The sequence below is a fragment of the Papilio polytes genome, unplaced genomic scaffold (genome assembly GCF_000836215.1).
Source record: "Papilio polytes unplaced genomic scaffold, Ppol_1.0 DF824047.1, whole genome shotgun sequence".
NCBI classification, from domain to species: domain Eukaryota; kingdom Metazoa; phylum Arthropoda; class Insecta; order Lepidoptera; family Papilionidae; genus Papilio; species Papilio polytes.
The window spans coordinates 4,383,700-4,398,446 of record NW_013525157.1 but is presented as its reverse complement, the minus strand read 5'-3'; the positions used below and the strand labels follow the sequence as shown (position 1 = coordinate 4,398,446).

At 31.6% G+C, this 14,747-nt stretch overlaps 4 protein-coding genes across 6 annotated transcripts in view; all 4 read right to left on the bottom strand.

The window, feature by feature from the left end:
• Positions 1–35: 35 nt before the first annotated feature.
• On the bottom strand, positions 36–2,630 carry LOC106100626. The gene is made up of 3 exons (XM_013279561.1): positions 817–2,630; positions 443–663; positions 36–353 (listed from the first exon to the last, which is right to left on the bottom strand). Exons 1-3 carry the CDS (start codon positions 2,414–2,416, stop codon positions 261–263), a joined length of 1,914 nt encoding a protein of 637 aa, XP_013135015.1. The 5' UTR covers positions 2,417–2,630; the 3' UTR covers positions 36–260.
• Positions 2,631–2,736: 106 nt separating this feature from the next.
• Positions 2,737–3,861, bottom strand: LOC106100544. The gene is made up of 4 exons (XM_013279414.1): positions 3,666–3,861; positions 3,342–3,568; positions 3,159–3,254; positions 2,737–3,075 (listed from the first exon to the last, which is right to left on the bottom strand). Exons 1-4 carry the CDS (start codon positions 3,790–3,792, stop codon positions 2,878–2,880), a joined length of 648 nt encoding a protein of 215 aa, XP_013134868.1. The 5' UTR covers positions 3,793–3,861; the 3' UTR covers positions 2,737–2,877.
• Positions 3,862–4,192: 331 nt separating this feature from the next.
• On the bottom strand, positions 4,193–14,527 carry LOC106100615. 3 transcript variants are annotated; one of them, XR_001225446.1, is made up of 6 exons: positions 13,996–14,527; positions 13,422–13,610; positions 6,514–6,636; positions 5,810–6,322; positions 5,470–5,723; positions 4,235–4,718 (listed from the first exon to the last, which is right to left on the bottom strand). XR_001225446.1 is itself a non-coding variant. In XM_013279546.1 (6 exons), exons 1-6 carry the CDS (start codon positions 14,515–14,517, stop codon positions 4,701–4,703), a joined length of 1,413 nt encoding a protein of 470 aa, XP_013135000.1. In that variant the 5' UTR covers positions 14,518–14,527; the 3' UTR covers positions 4,235–4,700. The 3 variants fall into 3 exon arrangements, 2 of the variants coding, with proteins under 2 accessions (XP_013135001.1, XP_013135000.1); XM_013279546.1 differs by having other exon boundaries at positions 5,676–5,723; XM_013279547.1 differs by lacking the exon at positions 5,470–5,723 and having other exon boundaries at positions 4,193–4,718; positions 13,996–14,526.
• Positions 14,528–14,616: 89 nt separating this feature from the next.
• LOC106100356 (harmonin) overlaps positions 14,617–14,747 on the bottom strand; it is a 21,202-nt gene continuing 21,071 nt past the window's right edge. Inside the window, exon 8 of the mRNA XM_013279183.1 lies at positions 14,617–14,640. Coding sequence (XP_013134637.1) covers positions 14,617–14,640 — 24 coding nt within the window. The remainder of the gene's footprint in view (positions 14,641–14,747) is intronic.

Here is a 14,747-nt window from a genome sequence, read left to right as displayed (position 1 = left end):
AAGATACACATGGGAACTACAAGAAAACAAACTAGCTGTGTTATAAAAATATATTTGCTATATAATAGTAAAATTGCCAAGCATGTTTCAGAAATCTGAAATATAGGCTGCTGGGGCTGAGAATAACACTCAATATTTTTTTTGGTGAAAGTGTGCAGATAAATATGGGGTACTTGTAGGCATTAGGTAAAAACAGTTATTATAATTTACTTGTCGAAAATATATTTACATTATACAGGCGGTACATCTGTACTAAATGTTTATTTATTCTTAATAGCATTATCAATTAAACATTTCAAATATTCTAATTTCTCTTCTTTGGTTTCACGATTAGATAATTCTTCCCATAATACCTGAAAAATAAAACCATATTAATTAAAATGAAACAAGACTATATAAAAACTTATCCAAAATAATATTTGAAAGTTGAAAATTATATTACCAATTCTGCACAGTATCCTAAAGCATTAAGTTCTTTTATTTTGCTATTGAATATGCCACTTGGTGTTTTGCTGTTATGAATTAATGCATTTCTTCCACCAATTATTAAAACAATCCAAGTATTATAATCTGGAGGAGTTTTTAGCAGCCCAAAATGTTTGTTATCAAAAGTATTTCCCACTGGTACTGCACAACCATTATGATCATTGCATAAAATAATATCTGTGAACAAAAAAAAAATTAAACACAGAACCCTGCTGGTATACATTTGAAATACAATTTAATTTACTTGCACTCTTTGTAAATTGCTGACATATTTCACACATACATGCAGATATATTGTTAATGAATATAACTTGTTACAATATAACATACCTCCTCTTTGATGGTGTGTCAAAATGTGACCACCAGTAACAAAATCATCTCCTCTATCTCCTTTTAAGATACTTAAAACATCTAAGAACATTCTTTCAGAAATATTGTACTGTTTTTTATAATTTTCATCAGGTACATAATCTGTGTATTTTTTAGCAAGTATTATTGCTTCTTTATCAGTGAGAAGTTTAATGTTAGAGTCTTTGCAAAATATTTTAACCCTATTGTGTAGTGTTAAAATTTCTCTTCCATAGGTTATAATGTGTTTACCATATGTTTTTTGCAAAAACACCGGGTCAAATACAAGCTTTATGAGTTCTTCAGGATGTATTCCTAATAGGCCAAGATAGGCTATACAACATGCAAATGATCTACCATATGTATTACGCTCAATCTCTCTTTCTGGTTTTTTCAATTCTGCAATTACATTATGTAGAAAATCTTCTGACTGTGGAATATAATTAAATGTGCCAAAAGTCAATGCTAATCTTTCTAGATCTTTTAGTCTACTTTCAGCAATTGCATTAGCCACTCTATTTGAGATAGCTTTTAAACATCCTTCATGTAAGGTTAATGTGGATGTTCCTAACAACCCCACATGAACATTGCACATTATTGATAACCTAGGTACTTCTGCTTGTAATTTATCTAATAACAAATATATTTTATTCCCAGTTCTAAACTTCATTGAATATCTAATTATTTTCAATAAAGCAGCAAGTGAAATTTCATGTATTTGGGTAGAGTTGTCTGTGATCTTATCCATTATTTTCACTAGTATATCCATATTTCTTATTGGAGTTTTACTTTTGAAAAATCCCATTGATATTATTGCAAGTTCATCAATAGAAAATTCATCAAAGCGTTCATTGATAAAGATTTCTAAATTATGTACATCTTTTGGTGATTTCCTTTGTATTCCAATAAAGAACATTGTTCTTACAAGTTGTGAAGCTGATAAATGCTTTGCTTTTGAAGCTAATTTCAACAAACATCGATATGAATAATCACTTGCTCTATTAGCATTAAGCATGTAGAATAAGGTGATGAACTCAAACATTTCATCATATGACCAGTCTCTTAATCTTTTAAGACATTCATCGTCAAGTGCTGCCCAAACTTCTATGAAATTTCTTGTTTTTATAGATTCTGTTACAGGCCATTGTAACAAAGAAAAAAATACTAATTTTAGCTCAGTATCAGTTGCCTTTGACAAGTTATCTGTTAAATTATCAATAAAATCATCAAAGATTTTATCAGATATGCATTTGTTATGCTTAGTGCATAATTTACCAAGAATAGAAAATGTTTGAAAAAGAATTTGCGGTGGTTTCTTTGACCAATTATCTGATAACAATTGCTCCAGAGAATAATTAGATATATCTACCTGCTCTTGTTTACTACTTAGCTTCATCGCATATCCCTTATTTTCCATTACATTATAAGCATAACTATTTTCATGTTCCATAAACATTTTCGCAGCCAAACTTGAACTTTTATGTAAATATCTACAATTATTATACACTTTTATGTGAGAATATCTAAGTCCTTGATAACGAAATAATGAACGTGAAAATTGAAACAATGTATTAATTGTCATTTTGTAACGAAAATGATTTGTTTCTTCGTGAAAAATGAGGGAAATTGCCCTCGAATTTACAACAAAGTGTAGGTATGTATCAGAATCATTTCATATTATAAATCTTAATTTATAACTTGTTTTGATAAACTAAAGGTAAAGATTGTATTATAAATTATCATTCATGTTTAAAACTGTTCGCAAGTTTATAACCTTAAATACTTATAATGCCAAAATACAAAAATGCTAAATTGACATTGACAGTTGACAGTAACAACTTGGTCGGTCGCGTTCATAAACAAAAGCAAGGATTTGGCAATTACAAGTAAAACCTAAAAGAAAACGTGTTAAAACTATTATATTTTCTTTTAATTATATTCTCAATAACAAAAACTAAACATTTTAGGATTCCATCTTAATTTCACAATTATGAGACACAATGAAAATAAATGTGTTCTAAGAGCAATTTCAAAAACTTCGAGTTAAATCTCAGAAATCATGGCGTTATAACCACATTGTACCCAATATTCGGATTCGTCCCAATGTCCAAAATATTGCGGTTTGACATAGAGAGATTTTACTTCCACATTATCACCTAAGCCTGGAACAGGTACAGGACGATTTTTGTCTTCTATTGCTCTTTTTTCACCCAAAAACAAATGTTTGTCCAACCACGTCGGCTAAAGAAAATTATATAAATATATTACTAAGGGCCTAACTAAACATTTTATATTAGGGACATAAATCGAATTTGTATGTTTACCTTTCTTATCTTCACATCCGATGTGCAATTAAAAGGCCATAATCTCGTTTTACTGTTTATTTCTTGGATATAGCTGCACCATAAATCCCAAAAAATCTGTGTATCATACAGATTTTGAATGTTAAAAATGTAACCAAAGGACACATCGGTATAACGTGAAATTAAATATAGTTTTTGTAATACCTTTTTCTTTGGGGTACTCGCCATTTCAAAATATCTGACGCCGTGTGTGGTAACTGCTTTAATTGAATTCCGCATATGTTGTTTGAATACATATATTTTGATAACGTCAAGGGAATATAAATAGTAGAGTTTTAATTGTTTGTCATACTTTGGGGTATCTTCCTCATTTTTTTCAAACTTAATGCAATAGACCATAGATGCGATTGCAAAATTAGCATTAGTTAATCCTGAAAACGTAAGACATATCCTTATATGAGCATAACGAGTTCTTTAATTAAATATCAAAGGTCTCAGTCATTCCTTAAACATGAATGTCTAAATTACCAAGTATAACTGATCGCAAATATTTTCCACTCCTGCTAGTTTCAAGAAAGGGGCTCTCTATAAGAACAATTTCAGTTGAATTCAATTGGTTGTCTGGCAGTAGTTTCTTAATTTTCCCGTAAACCATATTTGAATATTCTTTCCTATTTCCTACAGCATTTTCATATGACGTTGACGTTTTTTCAAATGATATAAAATGCAGATTAAACAAGAAAAACAGTTTATGTACGCAACTTAAACTAAAAAGTAAAAAAAAAAGTTTAAAACATGGTGAACCGGAATGCCAATATGCAGTTTACGGGCGTCACTTGCACGCTACGCTACTTGTACACTTGTACGCATAAATCAGACCTTATAAATGTAAAATACATTACAAGATGGTAATAGTAACTGTGGGTTTCCACTGTTGTAACACATGTATGACAACAATCTAACCATCCCTTTCATTCTTTTGTAAAAATGCTTAAGCTATTAAGCTTAAAGAGAAAAATGTTTCAATTTAAAGGAAAATAAATAAAACAAGAATTGCATTCACACTTTTTTTATTATAATGACTTAGGTGTTCCACGCAAATCTTTTATTTTTCAGATGCAAATTTTTACACTTTTAATGATTTTAAACAGTATTGAACTAAAAATAATTGATAAGTTGATTTATTGTTACGTTACACATACCTAGCAAATAACTTTGGTTGAAATTTATAGATTTAACCAAATGTTTTTATTTTTAATTTAAAAAAAATCTGTGTTTAGTTTTATCTATATCTATGTCCAGTATTTTTTGTTATGGGGAACGATCATAGGGCCAAAAACATTAACAGTGATATGATATAAAGGACGGTCATTTTATATTTGCAATTATCTTAGAAACAAAAATAAAGTCCTTGAATATTTTATATCTTATAACTTTGTATTTATACGTATCGTTAAATTATAGAAACGCAAATACAATATAATATCTTAGAAAAAATTACAATGCTAGCACTAAAATTGCCTAATAATAAATAGTTGCGACATTATTTGTAGCAAACACACGTCATCGCCCCGCGTCCGCCTGAAAAAAAAATAGAATTTGTAAAACTCACAGACAAAAGTGTGCAGCAATTGTTATTGAAAACTCGATTCTCAAGAAAAGGAAAACACATGAATTCTTTCATGTGAAAACTTTGGGTCGTAATAGTTATTTACACTTAATAATTATAAATTATGCTTGAAAAGTGTAATATTATGACTTATTAACTTTTTTTTCAATCGAGTATGGATTTTTTCTCATCAAACTTCCATACTTTAATAACATTGTTTTAATAACTTAAGTCAAGATTATTTTATATCTGATCTTATTCATCCGATAGAGTTAGGGAGTGTCTTCAGATATAACTGCTGATAGAAATGTATGGAAGTGGAGCACATACTATGTCGACTATTCATAGGAACAAGGACAAGATGATTATGAGTTAGACTGATCTCATAATTCATTCCTTCATAGAAATTATACAATAGTCAAATACAACATTTAAGTGACAAAAAGTGCAAATCTATCTTTACTTTTTGTTATAACACATTCCCACGCCCTTGGTTATAGAAATTATAAACACGTATTATTAATTTAACCTCCACCATAAGGTATTAAGTGAATTATAACGGTATATAACATCACAACAATATATTTGTGGACATATTACAAACAGATATCTATTATTAAATAATTAATAATGTAATTAGTAGAGGATTTCTGTTAGGCGTAGTCAACTTTATAATGAGTTGACCAACAAGTGCAGTGCAATTATTATTTTTATTTATCTTACATTTCATTAATAGTCGCTTTAAACTTCACTTTTTATGCATTTGTTACATTACATCCATAAAATTATGAAGCTAGAAGCATAACAGGACGAATTGTAGCACGAATCGATCAATGTTTAGTTTTGGACACTTTAGGTATTCTGATGGACGGAGGCAGCGGTAAGATGTTATTGCCGTATCTGACGTGAAAGTTCTTATCTAAAGATACCTCTTTCTTATGCACGGCCTTATTTACAGACATTTTGACAGTTTTATCCTGAAAATGATTATGTGTTAAGCCTTGAAGGAAACGTTAAGGTCACAGACAGTGGAAGATGCGCAATTCAAAGAATTTTTACTTACCAGGGCTTCAGTCTTCTTACGTAAATTGGATCTAGACAATGTAAGCGCTAATTCTGATTGTAGTCTACTTGATATCGATTCATCGTCTGGGATTATATGACCGTCCACTTTGTCACCATTGAGAAAATCGAGTTTCAGTGGTTCTCTTCTTCCAACATTGTTAACATATTCCCCTATGGTAACTGAAACCGGTCGTGCAATTTTCTTCATAGTCGCCGTCCCATTCGGAGCTCTTACGAAATAATTAGGCGGTGGTTTTGGCTGTACATTTAGAGGATTCTTTAATTTATAAGATTCGAGTGACTCTATTTCAGCATTTTCTTCTTTAATGTTCTTCAAATTGTACTGTAATTGTGTCTCTGATTTGTTGTTATAATCTGGTGTTGGCGTGCGATTGAGGGTACCGATCTTTTTTACGTTTGAATTATTAATGTGGTCAGCTTTTTCTAATTTTTGTTTTAGATTCTCGACTTTTTTACTTTCACCGTTTTGATGACCGTTTGCTATTGGCATCTGGAAGATAAACGTTATCATTTAAGTGTGAATTGTAAGAGCATCGATAAGGAATATTCCTATTTTACTGTCACGACTAATTGCAAAACATAATATAAATAGTTATTTTTTTAAGTTTTTGCAAAGTTGTCAAAATAATGGTTTACTGGTATTCCTCCATTTTGTTAAAATATAATATCAATTGTACTCACTGGGGGCGGGGGCGGTGGGCTGTCTACGACATCTTTGTGTTGCTTCACGCCATTGCTGACAGGAGCTTCTGCGGGAACTGGTTCAGGTTTGTCTTTCTTAATCTGTAGTGTTGGTTGGCGATCCTAAAAACAATGAGAAAAATAACGTTAATAAATCAGAAAGAAACATTTAAATCTATATCTGTTTAGCCCAAATTTGAAACCCTAGAAGTGCCTTTTAAGACTTGTCCTTGTAAACTAGGTTAAATCATAGTCAAGAATTGTTACAGATAATTTAGCATTGATAATGTTTCAGTTGAAATGATCTCGACATGCATGAAAACGGATGAAGAAACTGGAGGTATTGAGGTTAATATTGTAATCTATTGATTTGCCTCAAGATTTTTAATACAGATATTTAGTATGAATAGTAAATATTATCCACGATATTTAAAAAAAAATACCGCAAATTTCCACACTACCAGACATATATAATGTGTACTTATTGATTCTATTTTTTATTAGTAAGTATAAATTATGTATATGCTTGTATATTAGCCGAAAACTTTGACATTTCACTTTTATTTAAATAAATTGTTTAATTATTAGCGTTAGAAACGATCAAAAAGTCGTTGCTAAATTAACTTTCTAAACCGGACGGAACAAATCGCAGCTGAAATTCTTCACCTTGGATAATCACTGGACAAGGTGATTTCAACTTACACCATGGCTGAGAAGGATTTTACGAGAAACGTATAAAATACAAAAGTCTTTTGTACTCTTTCATATTATAATATGCGGATAATTTAAACAAAGCATCACGAATCACTGTCATTGCCAATACAATTTTTAAATAAGTATTGTTAGATTTATCATTGAAGGTAAAATTAACGTAAACCCTAAACGCACGGCTAGTCTTTACAATTGTAGCTACAGAAGGTCTTACAACGGCCAAAGTTACTTTTGCTGCTTTAATCGTCCCATAAGACATTATCGTTTTGTTGTTGCAGCTAAGCCTTTATTAAATAACTTTATGCTAAGATTTAAAAACTATTTTGTTTGGTCTTTATCTTACTTGGCACACTAGGAACCACATAAAAATATTTTCCGCATGAGCCAATGTCTGAAACCAAATTAGGAATATGATGACCATTATTTATATGGAGCTGAAGGATTACTTTGGAAAATTAATTGAAATATTTTTGTTTGTTAAGATCGATGTGTACTCGTATAACCCATCTCTATTTATTTTACTTTAATTAGACATTAGACTTTATTTTAATTTATTTAATAATAAAATAAATTAAAATAAAGTCAGCCTTTTAAATGTATTTCGATACGTAGAAGATCCGGTAGGTAAACGTCCGGTATTCCAATGCCCTTTACAGTCTAAGCACAACAAATAATTCACATAGATAATTATATACAAACATTAAGTATTGCACCTGCATAATGGAGGTCAAAATCGTGTTATTTAATGATCGGGGTCTTTGACATTGAACTTTGTGCATACTCTGTTGAGGATACAGCGCAAAACACTCTTGAGTAACAAGTGAATGACGTAAGTTTCATGCGCCGCCGCTTAACTAAAGGATAACGTAGCGATGTAAGAGTAGAGTATGTACAATGTTGTACATACATGGAAACGATTACGGGAAAGGCGGCTCGTGTTACCCAACACCTACTATAAAGACAAGTTTTTTATACACATTTCAAATAATCTTGCCATAAGTCGAGAATGTATTGGCGAAGTAATAATAGATCTAAATAGATTATCTATTTAAATGTTATTTTAATTTCTAAAAATACAATAACAGGTTTGTAGCGTTTTTCATCAGACGAGTACTTGAAGTACAGTTAACAGAGATAGTGTAATCAAAGTTATCGATCGCTAAACATCAGATTGATAAGCTAACTTGTAATTCTGTCACATCAGTTGTATACAAAATATTATTGCAAGTATATAGCGTGAATTTTATACTACAATAAAAGTACCAACGTATCGTAAACCACTCACTTCATAACACTGAATTACAAACAACGGCTTTGATTTGACATTTTTCTTCATTTTAATTACGACCAACACAATTCACTAACGAAACAACTTCACATTCGCGCTGCTACGTAACAAAATGCACAATTAACTTATCGTATTCCGAGACCGCAATTCGTTTAATGAGGTTTTACGCCGATAGTGCACAGAAAATGCTCACAAATAAAAACAAGAGCGCGTGAAGGTCACAGATAATTTCCCAGCGCGAGTGAAAATACTTTTTTTACGGTTCGAGAATTTACACCATTGTGAGTGTAAGCCGCGAAGGCTAAGAGGCAACTGGCAGGCAATAACGCAGGTTTGGTTACAATACAAACGAAGGCAGGTGCGGGGCGGCACGTTATCACAGAGTCATTCGATGCGCAATCACTGTGCCGACTGTATCGGCCAGGTAAAGTCCGCAATTACCAGTGGCGTCTGCAAAAAACTACTCGGTCAGTAAACACACGGCTATCATCAACCGCAAATAGCTGCCTCTCGGATGCTAATAGCAACTGCCCTGATAACTTCCAATTGGTTTGCTCAGTCTATTTTCAGTTATTTAGTTTTATATTTATTGCCTAAAACTATAAAATAGGTATTTTGTTTTCAAAATTCATATCATAGTCTTATTGGAAAATATCGTTTACTTTGCAAATTCAGTGACAAAAATGGGACATGGAATAACTATTCTACTAAAGTAAGGTTTTACCAAAAGCCGTACGTGGAATTGCTATATAAATCTGGGTTTATCCTTTACGACATCAGTACCTAATTGCTTATTCCTATCGGTCAAATGGAAAATGATTCATTTCAATAAAATCGATCGTTATCACTCGATATAATTAGTTCTCGAAAAAGTGTTCAGGTGTAAAATCACTGCTTTTATCAAATTTTATAGAAATATAATAAACCTATTAAGATTATGTATGTACTCGAAAAGTGATAAAAAATGCATTTACTTTATTATAATTTCTACTAGCTGTTCTTGTGCGACTCCATCCGCATAAAATTAAGACTTATTTTATTATTTACATGTTCCAAATTATCAATAGTAAATTTTAAAATGGGATGACATGACATGACAAACCTTAGCAATCTTTCTTTCTTGATGTTGGCAGCAACTTATGATCTCTTTCCCACATTAGGATTTTTATCCAAAATATTTACCCCCTAAGTTTAATGGCGTTAAAATAAAGCGCCTAAAGCGTGACGTAAGTGTTGGGCTTGTTATAAAAAAAATAATTATTCAAAAATATGGTGTAATTGCAGAGATCTTAGTCAACAAAGAAGTGTGTGTTTACGCTTTATTATAATAGTATAGATATACTGCACTGTCTTATTTACACTAGCTCTCGGTCTATAGTATTTTCCATGTTATTTCTTTAATGGGAATTCCGATTCCTACTCGCCGGCCCGATTTGCCAAAGGTATGAGAATTGAAAATAAAACTTAAACAAATATACATAGTTTTATTACCCCGAGTACTTGGAAATAATAGCACGATCTTTTTTATATGATTTTGTTTAAAATAAAGTTGACGTAATGAAAGATACGTATTATTTTGCATGTTAAATTAAATATATGAAGTTATCAACGTTTCGAATAATTATAAAAACAATGCCGTTGTGTTGACATGCTTATTTCGCACGTAATCGAAAACGAAATTGAACGTTTTGTTTCTAGTTTACACGTGGAATGCTGCGATTTTGCTGCACTAGTAACTTCTTAGCTCGCATCTCTTTTTGGGTCAATACATACTTAGTAAGCAACAAATAGTCAGGAATCATAAAGTAAGAATAAAATATAAAATAAGTTAGATAACATTTTATTTACAAGCTTTATGCTTTTAAATTTATCACGTAATACAGGTTTATTTCTCGAGAAAATCTGAATCTTCATCAAAAAATTAGTTTCAACGAAGACTGACAAATTCCATGTTATTGATAGTTAAGTATATTGCACCTAAACTGTAGTTACTATTAAAAGCTATATATGACGGCTTAATATTTTCTCATATCTTTTAAATTTACGAAATTATCAGTTCGTACAAAAGTTATATATATCCCAGCGGCGCTTAAAAAGAAAGCAATCTCACAACAGGGCGCCGGCTGAACTTTACAAGGCCTTCGCGAAATTCCAAAATATAATCGGAACCTTAATTCTTGGAATAAACACGCCTCAGAACCTCAGATCGCATTGCCCTCATGCTCGCTTGATTCGACTTGCATAACATTAAATTTAAGCGATTAGTATCGAGATTCATGTTTTAATGTTTTTTTTTCAATAACCATGTACTGCATTTAAAAAGAAATATATAGAATGTTATTAAGAGGAACCCAGAAAGTTAATAAATATTTCCCAACTATAGTGATTTACAAAGAATTCTCAATACAAAAAATGTCGATAGAAAAAGGTGGAGGCTCTCTTTATTATTAAAATAAGATAATATTGAATTGTTTTATCGACTATCGATATTATTAAATTGACCGTGTACTTGAGGGAAATCGAGAGAAAATGCCCGCCATTGTTTTATTAACACTAACATTTTTTATATCTTTGACCAATTGATTTGATATTTAACTAATAAAACAAGACGAAAAACACAATACTGGTTTCTTGTAACAAATCACGTTTCATAATCATTATAATAATTTGATTTAAACGGCTCGACCTGGTTTTCTGTTGTTAACCAAACTTCAATATAGATGGTCATTACTTCTTGGCTATTATTTTTTTAACAGTAAATCTTTTTATATAACATTAATAGTGATTTTTTAATTCCACAAAAAATAACAATTGTAACGTATTTCTTTAATTTTAACATTTAAAAACAATCAGTTGCTTTAATGCCGTAATGCCACCTGTTCCTTATGAAGTAACAAGCTCATGGAAAAAATTGCAACCATCGACGTAAGTTATTACGTGACGTTTAAAAGGGTTGGAGTAAATACAGTTTAAACTGCAGATAATAAGAAACATGCGTAACACGAAATACCAAGCAATTAACTCGTCAAGTTTCTATGGCTATATTTTCATTAATGGTATCTCATTAAGATAATGCGAGTAACATACTGTACCACATTGAGTGTAATATTTAAAACAATCAGGGTATATATGTTTTTATCTCGATTTACGGCGGGAAAAAAATAGTGCATCTTTGTCTAACTTTTTATAGTCACTTTAGAAACATAGAGCTCTAAAATTTCTTCGTCATCTAGTGTATTTTCCTAAATATAGTGGAGTGAAATCATTCAATTATCTAATGTTTTAGATCAAGAACGATTGGATAAATCTCGCCATACCAAATCAGCGTATTGACATTGCACCGGAGAACATAATTTTAATTTCATATTGCGTTAGGAAATCTGCGCTCATGAAATATTAAGTTTAAACTATGCGAAAGTGCTTTATCAGTTTGTATTTAAACAGTAGGTATAGCAACTCTTTACGGTCAGTAACTGTAATTATTTAGATTCCATTCGATTTAATTTCTAAACAACCCGAGTATATATTTAGCAAACGTAAAATAACATGATTAAGTTGTGTAAAAATTGTTTATTTATATATTTTCTAGGCAAGAATTAAATCTAGTCAATAGATTTCGCTTTCATCTAAGTCACTAAATTTCATTAACTAGTCTATTGGATCTGGAACCAATTATAATGGCAATAATTTTTATTTCTGTTCACCTTGAGGTATCATCAGTTTTTCTATGTCTTGAAATAATAATGTTTATTTCTCCAAGATTTAATTTTATGTTAAAATGTATTTTATTTTCTTGCTCAATTCCTTGTCCTAGAAGAGGCTATCATTATATCCGGATAACGAGGTAATCGAGCGGTAAGTTTGCGTTGTCTAAATATCTATAAAATCTAAAACCAAGGTCTCCAAGAGCTTCGACTCCTACTATTTTATTACTTTTGTAAATAAAGTATATTAAATTAGTATTTTTGGTATAACTAAATGTCTTTAAGATGAATTCTCCTCATAATCTTTGCTTCGCTAAGGAGTACGTTAAAGTATTTCATAGTTGATGACATTAACTCGTATTTCCACTAAACTTGACTTACATAAATCATATGTATTCTAGGTACCAAACAATCAAGTTGCCATGTTTTGTAATCTGAGCAACGCAAAAATCATAGTGCCTAGTGCGGCTATACAACGGAACAACTGCATAACAGTATTAGAAAAAAATGTAGTAACGTTAAATTAGTACAATGTTATACCACTTTTCGTAACGACAGTTCATAATTTTATGCACTATTACTTAATTGAAATGGCACACAATGGCAACTACCGCGTTTAAGTTTTGCAATAAAAGAACAATAGTACACTTTTAATATTTCTTAGTAACAGTGAAAGGCGTGTATATAAGTTAAAATGAAATATTTGAAAATGAATTTTGAAATTTTGAAACGCATAACAACAAACATAGGAGCAACAACGATTAAAATTGATGTCTATAAGATAGCAAACAAGCATACTGCCAGCTAAACTATCAAAGCGACCGTAACCCATAGACATCCGCAATGGCAGATGCGTTGCCTATGAAAGAAGATATCAGAAGATGCCAAAACTTTAATATTGCTTCAAGTAAAAAGTGTTCATTGCATTAGAGTATACTTAATTAATGTAGATGGATGTTTGTTAGAGTTTGTAACCTAAACTGCAGAACAGTTCTCGATAAAATTTGTGTATGTAGAGAATACTTTGGAAGGTCAAGTGGACTACTTGCCATAGTTTTGTTTTTTCTTTATATTCCACGCAGACGGAGTCGAGAGCGAAAGCTAGTTTAATTATAATTATTATTTATATTAATTCACAACGACGAATTAAATCTGATTCCTACATAACCAACTACGTTAAAAAAAATATTTTTAAGATTACTTACCACGCCATCCGTACAATCGGTTAGTGCCGCTTCACTCTCATCTTGGTTTGCGAACATTTTTCTATGGACTTTCTTGAATTCGTCCATCAACGCGTCATGTTGTTTCTTCTTATCGTCAACGGGCTTCGGTGCGGTCGGTTTCTTAACTGGGTTTAAAACTGGCGGAATTTCAACAGGAGTTTTCTTGTTCTGTAAAAATAATATGGTTATTTTGATGCATAAAATATTGTGTGAGATTTTATCCCTACTTTAAAATTATTATTGTATTTGTTTTATCGAGCAAGCAGGAGTAGTGTCAATTATGCTTACGGTTTGAAACTATGAAAGATTGTAACAATAAAAAATGTAAACTTAGATAAGTTCAATATCAACATGGTTCTCAATTAGGTATGGTAAAGAAGCTTATTTGAATTTTGATTTATGCAGACTTGATATACCTTGTTTACCTTATTCAAATGCGTTCAAGACTATCGAGTTGCGTATAAGGAAAATTACTAATTAATATTTGAACATAACCTAAGTACGTATTATGTACTTTAAATAAGTTTATAATGGTAATTATAGAAACATTTACCATTTTCCGCCTTTGTATTTCCTCGGCGATAGCGCTAGATAAGGTCGCCGTGCTTGATATACTTGTAGTGTCAGAATTGATGTCTTTCTTCATGGGCGGGGGGAAGTTGCAGTGCGTGTTGGCGCAGGCCGCGGGCGCCACGTGGTGCACCTCCACCACAATCGTCTTCTTTTCTTTATCTCTATTCGTTTCATTCGTGAACACATTCTTCCTTGCTGTTTGGTTGTTGTCATAACTACACTGGATCGTGGCGCCATCTTCCGTTAAATTTATAATAGTTCGATTAAGAGGACTCGTCATTCGCGATGGTTCGAATTCTGTTTTGTTTTTTCGCATGTGCGTCTTCTTTTCGTACGTGTGCGGGTTGTTCGGTATACTTGGGCTATCATAGTCAGGCTCTATGTCAGAAGGTGCGTCGAAGTTGTGCGTATCGTCGTTCTTCCATTTGAAGTCTAGACTGTCCCATGTTCTTCTTTTAATTCGGTTCATGGTTAATCTGAAAGAAAGCTGTACTATAATCATAATGCTTAAAATATGAAACAAGTAATTAAGTAAGAGACTGCTACTACGTAAGTTCCCCAAATAATTACGGTAGTTATCGTTAATCAATTTCATGTTCTTTCATGATAGGGGAAAGTTTCCTACCTTTAAAATTCCAATGCTTTAAAAATTACCATATAAGTGCAGGCGCACACCTTTGATTAAACTATCACACTACTGTTGTGCAATTGTCGCATGATTCGCAGCCAATT

What these genes read in the sequence shown, in the direction of transcription:
- LOC106100615 (XM_013279546.1), bottom strand. Translation starts at nt 14,517, where the DNA reads ATGATTATAGTACAGCTTTCTTTCAGATTAACCATGAACCGAATTAAA. An exon ending in AAATACAAAGGCGGAAAATG is followed by an intron (nt 13,611 to 13,995) that starts GTAAATGTTTCT and finishes TTATTTTTACAG; the next exon opens with AACAAGAAAACTCCTGTTGA. An exon ending in GCCCACCGCCCCCGCCCCCA is followed by an intron (nt 6,323 to 6,513) that starts GTGAGTACAATT and finishes TTTATCTTCCAG; the next exon opens with ATGCCAATAGCAAACGGTCA.
- LOC106100544 (XM_013279414.1), bottom strand. Translation starts at nt 3,792, where the DNA reads ATGGTTTACGGGAAAATTAAGAAACTACTGCCAGACAACCAATTGAAT. An exon ending in CGAGTACCCCAAAGAAAAAG is followed by an intron (nt 3,255 to 3,341) that starts GTATTACAAAAA and finishes TATGATACACAG; the next exon opens with ATTTTTTGGGATTTATGGTG. An exon ending in CGGATGTGAAGATAAGAAAG is followed by an intron (nt 3,076 to 3,158) that starts GTAAACATACAA and finishes AATTTTCTTTAG; the next exon opens with CCGACGTGGTTGGACAAACA.
- LOC106100626 (XM_013279561.1), bottom strand. Translation starts at nt 2,416, where the DNA reads ATGACAATTAATACATTGTTTCAATTTTCACGTTCATTATTTCGTTAT. An exon ending in GACACACCATCAAAGAGGAG is followed by an intron (nt 664 to 816) that starts GTATGTTATATT and finishes TTTTGTTCACAG; the next exon opens with ATATTATTTTATGCAATGAT. An exon ending in TAGGATACTGTGCAGAATTG is followed by an intron (nt 354 to 442) that starts GTAATATAATTT and finishes TTTATTTTTCAG; the next exon opens with GTATTATGGGAAGAATTATC.